This window comes from Talpa occidentalis, unplaced genomic scaffold, assembly GCF_014898055.3.
Source record: "Talpa occidentalis isolate TD23 unplaced genomic scaffold, MPIMG_talOcc4v2.1 talOcc4.5, whole genome shotgun sequence".
Lineage (NCBI taxonomy): Eukaryota > Metazoa > Chordata > Mammalia > Eulipotyphla > Talpidae > Talpa > Talpa occidentalis.
The window spans coordinates 50,294,996-50,310,369 of record NW_023604861.1 but is presented as its reverse complement, the minus strand read 5'-3'; the positions used below and the strand labels follow the sequence as shown (position 1 = coordinate 50,310,369).

The 15,374-nt window shown below is 43.1% G+C and overlaps 1 protein-coding gene across 6 annotated transcripts in view; it reads right to left on the bottom strand.

Moving 5' to 3' along the window:
- The window catches only part of PDS5B (PDS5 cohesin associated factor B), a 165,522-nt gene extending 163,182 nt beyond the window's left edge, over window positions 1-2,340 (bottom strand). For 5 of the 6 annotated variants that reach the window (XM_054701565.1, XM_054701566.1, XM_054701569.1 and 2 more), the window contains exon 1: window positions 1,419-1,523. In XM_054701565.1, the coding sequence (XP_054557540.1) occupies window positions 1,419-1,426 (8 nt within the window). In that variant the 5' untranslated portion in view covers window positions 1,427-1,523. Of the gene's footprint in view, window positions 1-1,418; window positions 1,524-2,254 lie in introns of those variants that run through there. The other variant, XM_054701568.1, reaches the window with a different exon arrangement.
- Window positions 2,341-15,374: the final 13,034 nt, after the last annotated feature.

Sequence of the window (15,374 nt, the reverse complement as noted above, 5' to 3'; positions counted from 1 at the left end):
AAGTTAAGGCAATATGACAACTTTAAAGTAAGTTCAAAATTAAAATGTGTATCCAACAGCCAACTGAGTAAAAGACACGTCAAATTAAGCTTAGTATAAAACATCTCGTAACACAAATCACTATCATTACATTTCTCCTCTAATTCTTAGAAAAAGACAGACACTACCAGACAGAAATAAAAGCTTTTACAGCGCAAAAGCTGTAAACTTTGTAAAAACAAAGTTAACAGAAGGCAAATCAACCTCAACAAAAGAGAAAACAAGAAAGGGCTTAAGTTTTTCTTCTTTTTAAGGGGCCAAATACAAATACTACCTTGTCATTTGTAATACACAGTTAAGAGGATTTTTTTTAAGCCGACAAAAGGTAAAACAAAACAAAAAAAAAATTACTTCAGTAACAAAACGAATGCCTAATGTACCTCTTCCATATAAATTTGCATTTCAAAAGACTGTTTTGACTTAGGATGTGTATTATATTGGAATTTTTGAGACTAAATCTATCTTAACATAAGAAGTTGCATGGTGATACTTTCCCCTAAATATTCACCACTGTAAGTATTAATTAGGTTTTCCGCTGTTACCAGATGACACAACAATAACTGTTCCAAAGCTGACCTGCATTCACCATTGGAATATTAATTTTATTGTCCCTAAAAATGCTAACCTATCTAACGGCTGCACTTTGTAAGTAAGTGTCCTTTCTAGCCCTTAAGTTGCTCAATGCCATTTTGGCGTTAACTATTTTACTCGACTACTGGATGAGTTAATTCGTAGAAAATGCTCTACGTTGAAACTTTAGATGTGTCAACTGAGGACAATGTTTATATGGCCATTCAAGTTTTAAATAATGATAATTTATTTACAGCTCACTTGATATATAAACATAAAGGTTGTCAGGAAGACAGTAGAGGACTCCCAGCTCACTCAAAACCGCAGACCAACCTTCTGCATTAAAGGTTACATCCAAAGTTTCCGAAACTAATAAACTGAGCGGGGTCGCTCAGACAGCACTGCCCATCCATCACTTCATAATGAAAAGCATGAGAAGCGCATTCACAGTACGTTCTTCCAAGTACAACGCGGGTTCCCTTTATCGGATTCCTTGGGATGCTTCAAACTAGGAGGTAGGGGAACTGCTCTTTCCAACCTTTCCCGGAGCTCACACAGTCCGCGTAAAGGAACGCAGGGGCATGCAATTCTGCAAAAAGACGAGATGCTGCATTTCTAGGTTCAGCTCCTTTCCCTCAAGGAACTGGACCGCTGCTTGTTGCACTGAACGTCTGTACCAAATGGCAGCAGCAACAGCAGCAGCAACGGCAACAGCAGCACCCGCCGAGATTTTTTTTTCCCTACCCAAAAACTTTTCAAGTGTCACTACCCTAAGAGCGCAGAAACGTTAAACATTTACATCCGCACACCCTTTCATTGTTGTTCCAAGTCCGAGGCTTTCCCGGAGGACAGACAGACCCCCGCGGTCGCCAGGGAGGAGCCACTCGAGCCAGCGCCGGGCTCTTCCTCCACGGGGTGCTCAGGTTCCCCTCTGGCCGGCTCCGCGGGGCGCGGCGGGCGCGCGTTGTCTCCCGCGACCCCAGCGTCAGCGTGTCACGGAGCCGCGCGCCCGCCGCGGGGCCCGGGCGGGCGGCCACCGCGAGGCGCGCGGGGCCCGGCGCAGGGGGCAAGGTCGCCCGCGGCCCGCACAGCGCCCGGGACCCCGCGCGGCCCCTCGCTCCCCGCCCCTCGCCCGGAAGGGGGAAAACCCGCCCGCGGGAGGATTCAACAGGAGCGCCGCGCCGCCCGCCTGCCGCCCGGGAAACAGCCGCCGGCCGGCGGGCGCGGGGGGAGGGGCGGCGCGGCCGGCGGCCCCGCACGGACCCCCGCCCGCGCGCAAGGTCACCGCCCGCAGCCCGCCGCTCCCGCCGCGGGCGGCCGGGCCAGGGCCAGGGCGGCAAGTTTAATTTCCAGACGCTACGGCGGAGCCCGCGGCGTGGAGGGCGCGCGCCGGCCGCGGGGCCCTCCCCGCCCCCACCGCGCAGCCCGCCCCACGCCCCCGGCCCGCGCCCCCCGCTGCTGGGCCCGGGCGGCCGCCAGGCAGGCGGCGGCTGCAGCCCCGACGCCGGGAGAGGAGTCTCGCCAGGCGAGCGGGCGGCGCTCGAGCCCCGCCACAGACACAGCCGCGGTGGCGCCCACTGGAAAATGGAGCACGGCAGCCCGACACGAGACACGTTTTCTTTCCGTTAACTGGGTTCTCGCCTACCTCCGGGTGGCCGACTCGCTACTCCTCTCACTCCGCTGCTCTCCGGGATCCGCCGCCGCCGCCGCATCCAATCGCCTCCTCCCCCCCCTCCCCTTCCGCAGCCAGCCCGGCCGTTCCTCCTCCTCTCCGCTTCAAAATGGCGCCAAGCGCTCTTCGGCGGCTGCTCCAATCGAACCGCCGCGGACAGCACTCGGGGGCAGGCAGAGCGCGGCGTGGGTGCGCAGCGCCCCCTGCTGACCAGACAGCCCCGCGCGCGCGCCCGGGCCCGCCAGGCTTTCCTCCGCCCCGCCCCTTTCGCGCGCGCGCCCGACTCCGCCCCGCCCCGCCCCGTTGCGCGCGCACGCAGCCGCGCGAGCGCGCCGAGGAAGCCGCGGTGGCCGGGAGAGCGACAGCTGTCAGTGCTTTTCGCTGCCTCCTGGGCTTCCTTCTGCTGGGAGCCACGTGCCTTGTCGTCCACCTCTAACTCTTTGGATAAGAGCTGGGCGTTTAAAACCCTGGAATTGAGAACTGATGTGCTATGTAAATAAAATACGGATTAACTGCTTTGCTTCCTGGTAACTCTGACCTAGTCCTGTCCAAATGCCATGAAATAGTTTCTTCTACACGTCTTTATTAAATCCCACAGTTTTCCCAATCTGAGGAATTTTTCCGGCGCCAGGTGGGGGAAAGGATACAGTAATTTAAGATGGAACAAAGCATTCCATTCATTCATTTTGTTATCACGGTTGTCCTTATAGGAGGAAAAAATAACTTGAAGACCACAAAGATGCTTTCCAGGAGGTGGGTTTTCTAAGCCCCTTCACTTACAAGAGCGCAACTCCTCTTCCTTGCAGGTTTGGGGGAGCATATTAAGGATTGATCTGCAATTACCATATAGAGGGGAAAATCTTGAAGGCCTTAATGAAATATAATCTCTAACAAAAAAAATTATACTACAGCAAATTAACTTACAGAAACTAAAGCTGTTTCATTTAAAACAACATTGTTACGGAAAAATCTGTGTACTTTTCTCTCATTTTTACTGTGAATTTAAAACTGATTTAATAAAAATAAAATCCCAAAAATAACCAAGTTGTAATTCATCAGGAGCAATATAATTGGATGTGGGATAACTCAAGATAGTTAAGAATATAAATGATTCAAAAATCAGTCCTGAAGGCTGAAGAGAGAAATTATGAGGGCATGATGTAAAAATGCTGATTTTATACAGACTAAATTAACAAAATTGTCTTTAATTAGAATTACAAATCCAGACCCTACCTGTACTCATTTTTTATTGCTACTGTTATAAATTACCACATATTTAATGACTATAAGCAACAACACAAATTTGTCTTACAGTTCTGCATTTCAGAGGACTGGCACTTGTTTCTCGATGCTAAAATCAAGATACTGACTCAGCTGTGTTCCCTTCTAGAGGCTCTAGGGGAAAATCCATTTTCTTGCCTTTTCCATCTTCGAGATGATAACCACATCCTTAGCTCATGTCACCTTCCTCCTTCACAGCCAGTACCATAGTATCTGAGTTTGTTTCTATTATCACAACTCTTTCTCTGACTCTCTCCTGCCTCCTTCATTCACTTTTAACGACCCTTGTGACCATACTGAGTCCACTTGGGTAATTTGAGATAGTTCTCCTAATTTAAGGTCAGACGATTAGCAACCTCAATTTGATCTGTTACCTTAATTCCCCTTTGCCATTTAACCTAACATGCTCACAGATTCTCGGACAGCTATATTTGGGGAACCATTATTCTGTCTGCCTTAATGTCTCTTAATTGGGTTATTTAGACCTTTTTTTTTTGGAGGGGCTAAAACCGAGGGTAAGGGGATTAGGGATTTGGAAGACATCTAGAATGCACATAGTTAATATAGGCAGTCCTAAATATGTCTCCATTGCCCCTACTACATATTGAAGATAGCCTTGTTACACTACAGCATGATTTCTGAAATCTTTGTCATCCCAAAGCTGAGCCAAATATCATATAAGCTTAACAATCCTCCTTTCCCCCATCCAGAGAAGACTTAGACTGCAGGCTGTCCAGAGGGTGTGTTGCAGGGTATGCTGAAAAATTGTCTCTTGAGGACCTAGAATTTCAAATTTACACCATTGGATAGAAAATAATTTCCAGGTTAAAAAATAAAATAGAATGGCATATGAATGTGTGCCTCTAGAAATATAGCACTTAGTGTATATAATTATATTTACTAAAATCAATAAATCAGAATCATTTTTAACCTGTACTGCAAATAAGCTGATTGAATGTACTCATAAGAGACTCTGTGAGTATATTAAAAGAAAAAAACAAGAGAGAAATACCACATTTGATGAGAACAAATATACCATATTACTTTTATATTTATCATTTCACTCCAAAAAGCAGTAAAATACTTATCATGTATAATAAAGCATACCTGGCAGGTAGGTAGTGAATGAGGAGACTGAACATTACCTACATATAGGCTATTTCTTATTTGATGTAATTTAGGCACCTTCCAAAGGCCAGTCAAGATAAAAATATGACCCCTATCAGCTTGCAACATTACTGAAATTTCCACTAGACTAATTCTTTGGGTTAAGGCATTGGATCTTCAGAAAATGTGTTGGAATGTGGTTATATTACATGAAAAAAATAACCAACCAGCCCACCAGTACCTACAAGCAGACACAAAGCTAAGTAGAAATTAATTTTGTGATATTTTAGGCATCCTGCAATCAGGTAAAGTCTTCTTCAAATTCCTGAAGTCTCCTATTCATAACGCTACCATGAAGGAACAATCCACATGGGGACTATTTCAAAATTCAGCTCCTGGTGCATAGAATTCCTCCTTCCATGATTAATTCCCTACACTCAGCTCTGTGTGACCCTCTTTAAAATGCAAATATTCCTAGAAGGATGCTACATTCATCTATAGTCTCAGAGCAGGGGTTCTCACTGGACCTGAGCAATTCTGTAGTCGCCTGGAAAGATCGTGAAACTGCTTGAACCTGTCAGCTGGCACTTACACCAGTTTCACATTAACAGAAAATTGTTTTCCTCTCTGTGAAGAAAAATAAGAGAGATAGGCTGAAAGAACCACCGGCATTTCTAATAGGAAAGAGTTAAGAGAGAAAATACGTCAAAGTGGAAAATTAGGGGATGGAGGTCATAATACGGTTTTATGCCTACCTTTGCCTACTTCATAATACAGTTTAATGCAAGAGCTAGCAAAAAATAAGCCAAGTCATTTTCCTTCTAATTTTCTTTTTAAACATTGTTTTACTTTTCTTGTCTCATTAAGAGTTCTGGACCAACTCTTTATCTGCCTAATAACCAATGGCACCTGGATATTCTATGGAGAAATTATTAATTTTTTTCACCAAATCTTTGGGAAATGTGTGTATATGCCTGTCATCAAGAATCATTTGCAGGGCCTCCCTGGTGGCACAAGAGGTTAAGCATAGCACTATGAAGCTATCCACAGCCTCTGCAGCACCAGTTCAATCCCCACCAAGCAGGGAGCTACCCACATGGCACAGCAGACCTCTCCTATATCACCCACTGCTCCCCTTAGCAGTGTATTTCAGTATATCTGCCTGTTCTGTGCCCAACTCTGTCTCTGGTGAATCCTCTAACCCCCCACACACACACCTCTGGCCTATACCTCAGTTCTTGTATGCATAAATAAATACATTTTTTTTAATGCATTTTATTTATTTATTTTTTTTTTTAAGATTTATTTATTTATTTATTTATTCATACAAGCACTAGGTACAGTCAGAAGCGCGGGAGGGTGAGAGACTTCACCAGAGTCAGAGCAGGGAGCAGAACAGGCAGACTAATGAAGTATACTGCTGAGGGGAGCAGTGGGGAAAAAGGAGAGGTCTGCCTCACCATGTGGGTTGCTTCCTGGCCAGCCGGGGATTGAACTCGCGTGTCAGAGGATGCAGATTGTTTCATAGTGCGGTGCTTAACCCCTTGCGCCACCAAGGAGGCCCCAATTCTCTCATTTTATATAAAGAAACAGCCCAAATAACTATGTGATTTGTCCAGGGATAAACATAAAGTAAATGTTTTCTTAAATATCATAATCTTCCAATTAATTTTAAAAGTAACTGTAAAATCCCATTTCATTTCACAGATATATTTGAATTTCTTCCATGTAAGTCACAAGCAAATACTATGGTTTTGTGAAATATTGATCGATGTGTGACAAAACAAAGAAAATTAGAACCTTAATTGTAGGGGACAGTTGCTTCAATATGTTTCCTCAAATTTGTTATATACATCTATATACTTAAATTTTTATTGTGATGAAAAACCACATATTCCATCTTAACTGTTTTTAGAATGCAGATTGGCAATGTTAAGTATATTTATATGGCTATGAAATTGCTCTCCAGAATTTTCTCAGGGTGCACAGCTGAGAAACTGTATCCATTAAATACCCCTTTTTCTTGCCCCTGTCCCTGTCCCTAGGACCTACCATTCTGGTTCTAACAATTTGCATGTTTTAGATACCTTATATAAGTAAAATTACACAGTATTTGTCTTTTCTTCGCTGACTTATTTCACTTAACGTAATGATAGATTTTTTTTTTTTAGAGATTCAAATTTAGATGACTAAGAGACATTTATATATAACATCATACCTTCTGCTACCATCCAAAGAGAGGTCTGTATTTAGGAAAAACAGTAATCATCAATCCAACTTCAGGAAATAATAGACATAAGGAACCAAGAGTAACTTCATTTGAACATATTGGAAACAGCACGGAAGAGCCAACATTTTAGCTCTGAATATTTTTCCAAGGCATTCTTTCAATATGATATATTTCATAAATATATACATAGTCAATCTATAATAAATGTTTTGTTTTGCACAGTCAACAAAAGCAGCAGTCCAGAATAAGAGCCAAAAACACCAAATAGATTTTTTAATCTCATGTTTCTGTTCCAGGCAGTCTATTTTTGTGTATAGGGAGTAGCCTACCCTATATCCAAACAAGTTTGTATCACATTTCATAGGTAAATCAACTTGACTCCTGATACTTATTCTTCTTAGATTTGAAGAAAAATCCTTTGTTTTGACAAGGGAATTTAATTTCTCCTGGTTAAAGTAAAAGCAAGTAACCGTTGAAAATGAAGTATACTCAGCAGCCAGCAGATGGAGCTGTTGAAAAATGTCAGTTACTTAAACAAATTGCTGAAATAAAACCAGTTTAAGAATATACTTTAATATTTTGATGTGTAAATAATGTGCTCACTATAAAGAAATCTGGAAATGTACTTAAAATCAGAGAGGACAAAATTAATGTTTCAGTATATATGAAATCTCCAGAATCTATTGATTTATTTATTTTACAAAACATGATCTTAAAATACTATTTTAATATATGTTATATATATTTATAATGCCTTCTCTCCTAATACACAAAATATTCTAACTGTATAGGACATCCATCAAAATGGGGATTGGCTATAGCTTGAACAGGATCTTGTATGTTCCCTGCTATGCTGTGGCACTAACTTTTGATGACTGGTGGGTAACGTTTAGTCAAGGGATGGAGCTCACAAGGAGAAAGGAAAGTACTCAAGGGCTAAGGAAGGCCACTATGTAACAACCAAGTATTTAATTATTTTTAACAATTGATACAGTCACACCAATGCACAACAACTGAACTATTAGCTCTAGAAATACCTGAAAGAATATACAAGGATACATAAAATTATTGGACTCCTAGGAGGGGTGGATTGGCAACAGTGGTGGAAGAAAAATGTTTCATTATATTCCCTTTGATACCCTGATTATATCCCTAACATTAAAAATATTTTAGTAAAGGCCTCCCTGGTGGTGCAAGGGGTTAAGCACAGCACTATGAAACTATCCACAGCCACTGCAGCATATGTTCAATCCCCAGCCAGAGAGCTACCCACATGGTGCAGCAGACCTCTGCTGTCTCACCCTCTGCTCCCCTCAGCAGTGTATATCAGTCAATCTGGCTCTTCTGCTCCCCACTCTGTCTCTGGTGAATCCTCTCACCCCTTCCGACCTATGGTCTACACCCCAGTTCTTGTATGCATCAATAAATAAAAATCTTAATTAAAAACATTTTAATAAAATAATGAATAACTTTAAGGTAAATAAATACACATATCATTTTTAGTGACTATTCCATTGTGTGGTATATGCCAAAATTTATGATCACTTATTGGTGAACAGTTTAATAATAAGTTATAACAAACATGTTTAGATCCGTGAGTTCATAATATATTTTAAAGTGAAAACACTTAGTGTTTGAGACTGCTGATTTAGAAATCCGGCAAATGAGAGGAAAGAATTCACCATTATACAGAACACTACCTGACCTATATAAACTGTACCAGTGGATAGTCAAATTGTTTTCTGTAACCTGAAATATTCTAGCCAATAAACGAAGAAGGAATGATAGAATAAGGATATCATTATTTTAAAAAAACTTTAATGAAAACAACAGCTCCAGATAATGAACATAAACTAACATCACACAGAGACAACCAAATTATAGCAGCAGCATAACAGCAGCAGCAGCAGCAGCAGCAGCAGCAGCAGCAGCAGTAGTAGTAGTAGTAGTAGTAGTATAGTGTAACAGGGTGGTCCCCAGGAAAGGGGGAGGTTCCAGGTTTCTTGTCCCACCCAAAAAGGAGGGTGGAGTTGAGCAGAGAGAGAAGAAGCTACAGAGGAGACTGAGGAAGGAAGGAAGCAGGATGGAGAGCCAGAGGAGATCTAGAGGAGGCACATGGAGTCAAGAGACACTTGAAGAAACTGCGCTTGCCTTTTGGTCATGAACTGGGTGACACAGATGTGCGTGAGAGACCTGTGGGGAGGTGACAGTGGCGGTTTTTGTCTTGATTTTGAGTTTGCTTTTTTCGTTCTAGACTTGTCTGGTTATTTCTGACCCTTTTCTGTGGGTCCCCACTGGAAGATGCTTTAGACTTGTGGCAGGCTTTGGGGCCTTGCTCTGGGCCAATCCCATTTGAATGGACTTTTACCCACGAGGGGACGGGTAACTCTGGGTGCTTGATTTAAAAACTATATTCTTTGCCTTTCCTGTATTGTTTCCTAATTGTATTAAAGTTCCTTCCCATTAAAGTCTCATATGTTTTGTGTTGATGCAGTGGAAAAACCTATTTAAAACAGACAGGTTTGCAGGGTCTGGGCTGCCCCTCTCCATGCCCAGTAGTAGTAATAGTTATAGTAGTAGTAGTAGTGGTGGCAGCAGCAGCTGAGGTGGCTACCGTGGTGGTGGTGGTAGTGGTGGTGGTAGTATTGGTAGTAGTATTGCCATAAAAACCCAACCTGAGGGACCTCCCCTGGTGGCCCAGTGGTTGAGCACTGGGCTGCGAAACTGCCCACAGCCTCGGCAGTGCCAGTTCAATCCCTGGCCGCAGGGCGAGGGTCCCACATGGTGCGCAGACCTCTTCTGCCGGGCCCGCTGCTCCCCTCAGCAGTGTATTTCATCAGTCTGCCTGTTCTCTTCCCCACTCTGGCTCCGGTGAAGTCTCTCACCCTCCCGCGCTTCTGACTGTACCCAGTGCTTGTATAAATAAATAAATAAATCTTTCAAAAAAAAAAAACACCCCAACCTGAATCTGAGAACCAACATCATCCTACATAGGGGAAATACTAAAGCAGCATAGAAACAATTCTCACAGGAATGGATGGTCAGTATAGATGACAGGAATCACAGGAGAGAAGGACCTTGGGTAGGAGAGAGTGCTAGGAGCCTAGCACTTTTTTTTAAAGATTTATTTATTTATGCATACAAGAGCTAGGGTGTAGGCCAGAAGTGCAGGGGGTGCGGGATGAGAGGATTCACAAGAGACAGAATGCGGAGCAGAACAGGCGGATCTACTGAAATACACTCCTGAGGGGAGCAGCGGGCAAGACAAGAGAGGTCTGCTGTGTCATGTGGGTCACCTCCCTGTCAGGCCATAGTTTGATAGTGCTGTCTTTAACCCATGTAACACCAGGGAGGCCCCACTTTTAAAGTTTTATATTCTATATGTGCTTTATTTATAAATGGGTGTCTAACTCTTCATCTTTCACAGATGTTTAAATATCTTGGGTGAAGAATCTACTTTCTGGAGGAGATTCCTGTATTGGCGTATCTATGGCTTAGTTGAATACAAAACCAGGATCTAGCTTTTGGTTTGAAAATGGAAGATAAGAATGATGCCACAAATGGAGCAAGCATTTTTTGTTTGTTTGTTTAAATTTTTATTTATTTATACATACAAGAGCAGGGGGATACAGGCCAGAGATGTGGGGGGTGAGAGGAGTCACCAGAGACAGAGTGGGGAACAGAACAGGCAGACTGACGAAATACACTGCTGAAGGGAGCAGCGGGCAAGTCAGGAGAGGTCTGCCTCACCATGTGGGTTGCTCCCTGGCCAGCCGGGGATCGAACTCATGCTGCAGAGGCTGCGGATTGCTTCATAATGTGGTGCTTAACCCCTTGCGCCACCAGGGAGGACCCCTGGACCAAGCATTTTGAGAATTTTTCTGGAAGATATAAAGCTCCTAAGATTGACTAAATGTAGAATTAAAATATCATGACATATTTAAAGGGTACAATTTGGAGGCTTTGACATATACACTAATTTGTGAAAGCAACAAAACAATCAAGATAACAAACAAGCAATTTGGATTTGGTCAGGCCTAGCTACAGAATTTTCTGGTTCTAGTATAAAATGAATATGCAAATTCAACAAAAAGGTGCCTTAAAGATATACAGTACATTCCTGTCTTGGTGGTTTTTATTGGGTATTTAATGTCACACTCTCTTGGACACAGGGATACTCACAGAACAATTGTAGATGCTGACAGGTGCCAGGTATGCTGCCCTTTCACCTGGGGGGTGTGTGTGTGTGCATGTACCTACTGGGTTCCTTTTCCTGCCAACCTCAGAAGGAAGCACTGGACCCCCAGGTGGTGGTAAGGGAAGTCAAACTCCCTCCCTAAGGGCCTATCACCTCACCCTTACTATGGATAAGCACACAAGGAATTCCAGTCTCTGCACTGGTTCACACTCAGTATCTGAATCAAGAATTCATAAGGGGCTGGCCCCTACTGAGTTGCCCATCAAACATGCTGTATGCCAGCACTGTATGAGGGCAGCAGTTACTATGCCCCACCCAGAGAGGATATCAGGAGGCATGACTAAGCTCCTTCTCTCAATGTTCACAATCAGGACTCCTCTATGGCCAGAGGGGGTGAGTAGAATGTAAGTATTCCCCCTTCAATGTGTCCTTGTCACTACCCTAGGTAGAAAATAACAATGGTCACAGAGTGGGTGGAGAGGTGGGTAGCAGGGGCAGGAGGACCTTTGAAGGGAAATAAGCAGTCAAGAACTCACCTGTAGGTTTACAGGTGTGGGGAACTGGCAGGATGCCCCAAGCTTTTGAAGCACATGGAATTATCCTGTTGGCCTAACACACAAATTTCAAGATTAAATTATAAACTTCAAGATTGCACTCACAGAATATTAAACCACATGTGCAGTGCCATTCTGATCATGGACCCTGCACAACTGCATCATTTGCACACTGTTATGGATGGAATGATTGTGTTTATCCAGACTTCATGTTGAAATCCTAACAAGTGTGATAGCATTGAGAGATGGAGCCTTCGGGAGGTAATAAGGTAATGTGGGTAGAGCCTCATGAGATTAGTATACCCTTATAAGAAGAAACAAAGAGGGGCCTCCTTGGTGGCGTAAGGGGTTAAGTTTGAGCACTATGAAGCTGTCCACAGTCACTGAAGCAATCTCAGCCAGGGAGCTGACCCACATGGCGCAGCAGACCTTTCCTGACTCACCTACTGCTCCCCTCTGCAGTATATTTTGGTTAATCTGCCTGTTCTGCTACCTACTCTGTATCTGGTGAGTCCTCTTACTCACCCGCACCTCTGGCCTACATCCCAGCTCTTGTATGCATAAATAAATCAATATTAAAAAAAAAAGAAGGAACAGAGAGATGATTTCTCTCTGCCATGTGAGGATATTACAGAGTAGGAGGAGGGGCACCCCAGGACCCCCAAACGCACCCCCTCCAAATGGGCTCTGCCATCTGCCTCATCAAGAGAAAACATAAACTAGTGCATAAGATCTTCAATAGAAAGGGACTATAGGGCCTCCCTGATGGCACAAAGTGTTAAGACACACCTATGAAGCTATCTGCAGTCACTGTAGCACGAGTTCGATCCCCAGCCGGCCAGGGAGCTACCCACATGGCGCAGGAGACCTCTCCTGACTCGCCCACTTCTCCTTCAGCAGTGTATTTCAATCTGCCTGTTCTGTTCCCCACTCTGTCTCTGGTGAATCCTCTCACCCCCCGCCCCACACCTCTGGCCTGTACCCCAGTTCTTGTATGCATAAATAAATCTTTTTTAGAAAGGGACTTTAATATAATTAGTGTGTAATAAAGAGAAGGAAAGACTAGATAAAATAGTTTCCACAAGAAACACCCAAAGTTACCCATCTCTTCGTGTGTAAATGCTCAGCCAAACAGGGTTTGAAAAAAGCAGGGCTGCTGAGGCCAAAAAGCTTGCCACAAGTCTAAAGCGCCTTCTGGTGGGGACCCATAAGAAAGGGGCAGAAGGGGCCAGACAAATTTGAAAGGAAAAAAGCAAATCAAAATCAAGATAAAGACTGCCATAATCAACCTCCTATTGGGTCTCTCACCCATGTCTGTTTCAAGTGTCTCCCAAGTCATTGGTACAAGTGAAAGTCTGAGAAGCAAATGCAGCTTCCTCACGTCTTTCTGCTCTATGTGCCTTCTCCAGATCCTCTTCTTCATTTCTCCTCTCTTCAGCTTCTCCTCCCTGCTCAACTCCACCCTTCCCAGGGTGGAGTGGACTTGTAACCTCCCCTTTCTCTGGAGACCACCCTGTTACAAGGATACAGCAGTCTGCAAAACGGGAGGCAGGCTCTCAACCTGACACTGGAGTTACCACTGCCTTGATTTTGGACTTCCAACCCCCAGAAATATGAGAAATACTAGTTGTTTAAAGCAGTCTGTGGTGGTGTTATCGCAGCTTGAATGGACTATAAGACACTTGCCCATCTGGTTCATCAGCCAATGGATGGATGGTTAGATTGAAAAACCAGTCAGGAATTCTTGTGATAAGGAATTATTTTTCCCTTAGAAACACTCTAAGTTTCTAATTAAAAGTAGGAAAATGCTTAAATGCACTATTTCATATATGTTACAGATAATATATAACCATTAACAATGTTTACATTTTAATCTTGTGGGGAAAGTGCTCATTCTGTGCTTGTAGTTGAAAGAAGATTTTTTAAAAAACTGTATTCTGATTATGTGATCCGAGCTACACAAAGAGAAGAAAAATGCATATAAAAGCTTGGAAAGAGGGCCTCCCCGGTGGCGCAGCGGTTGAGCGCTGGATTGCGAAGCTGCCAGCAGCCTCTGCGGCGCCGGTTCGATCCCTGGCTGCTCCCCGGCCACCGGAGAAGGGTCCCACATGGCGCGCAGACCTCTCCTGCTGCCAGCTGCTCCCCTCAGCAGTGTATTTCGTCAGTCTGCCTGTTCTGTTCCCCACTCTGGCTGTGGTGAATTCTCTCACCCTCCTGTGCTTCTGACTGTACCCAGTGCTTGTATAAATAAATAAATAAATCTAAAAAAAAAAAAACCCCAAAACATCACTTAGTATGTTGTCTCAGTGGGAGATAACGCCAAAAGGAAGCTAAAGGATCCAAGTTCACCACTTCCCCTATCTACTAGAGTCTGTGTATGGGCATACAACCATATATTCAGATAATCAACTGCTTCTGGAATTTGTGAATCTTGATCTAATTTTGAAGGCTACGACAATGGTCAAAGATTCACTGTAAGCAATATTTGCTGCACACTAACAAGACTTTTCTGCTGATATATTTTATGCTGCTGTGGTTCATGTAGCCAACCATTCTTTTTTTTTTTAAAGATTTATTTATTTATGCATACAAGAACTGGGGTACAGGCCAGAGTTGTGGGGTGGGGGTGAGAGGATTCACCAGAGACAGAGTGGGGAACAGAACAGGCAGACTGAAATACACTGCTGAGGGGAGCAGCGGGCAAGTCAGGAGAGATCTCCTGCGCCATGTGGGTAGCTCCCTGGCTGGGGATCGAACTTGTGCTGGAGTGGCTGCGGATAGCTTCACAGGTTGCATCTTAACCCCTTGTGCCACCATGGAGGCCCTAGCCAGCCGTTCTTAAAGAATCCTTGCATCTGTTGTTTCATTGCCACACTAGGTGCCTGGCTGATTCTGGGTTCTGTGACTCCTGGCATCTTTATCATAAATACACTTCTGCTTAAGCTAGTTCATGTGGTATCAATATAGCTCCACATAATATAACTTATCTATCCTTTCTATATTTTCTGTGATAACTATGTATCACTTGAATAAAATAGAGGAAGAAAATAGACATAGGAAAAATTACCAAATCATCCCTCAATTCCTCTTGTCTCAGCAATTTCAGATAACAATTAAGTTAAAAATAAATTCAATTTGTATATTTCTATACTCAAAAAATGATAAAATATCATTTTAAAGTAAATTTGTACTGCATGGTAAGTATAAATATTCATAATGAGAAAATCAATAGATCACAGATGAAAAATCAAATGAAATCGTAAAAGTTCATATATGAGGCTTTATTGAAGCTGTGCTCATATTTTCAAGCAAATATATTGATTAGTTCTTCTAAAATATTACCCACAAGGTGTAATTTTCAATCGCCTTGGTATTAAACAGTCAAGAAAAAATTTATTTTGCAGCTCCTAACTAGAATTATGAATGTCTTCATGTACACAATCAATAAACTCTTGTGGGATTAACTGTATGCCATGAAATAAAACTATAAAATATTTTATTGCATAAATTAATTTTTTCACCTAACTACTTACAATTCCTGCTTCAGGTATAGAAGTTACCAAGTATACACTTTCTTTATGAATAGGATAAAAATTTATGTGGCTTTGTAGAAAGATATAAATGTGCTAATGGAGAGGGAACATTACTCAAGAAATATGGAGTGTATGTGCGTGCCTGTGCATGCATCCTGAAGCCAGAATATTATTTACTGGAGAAACACTA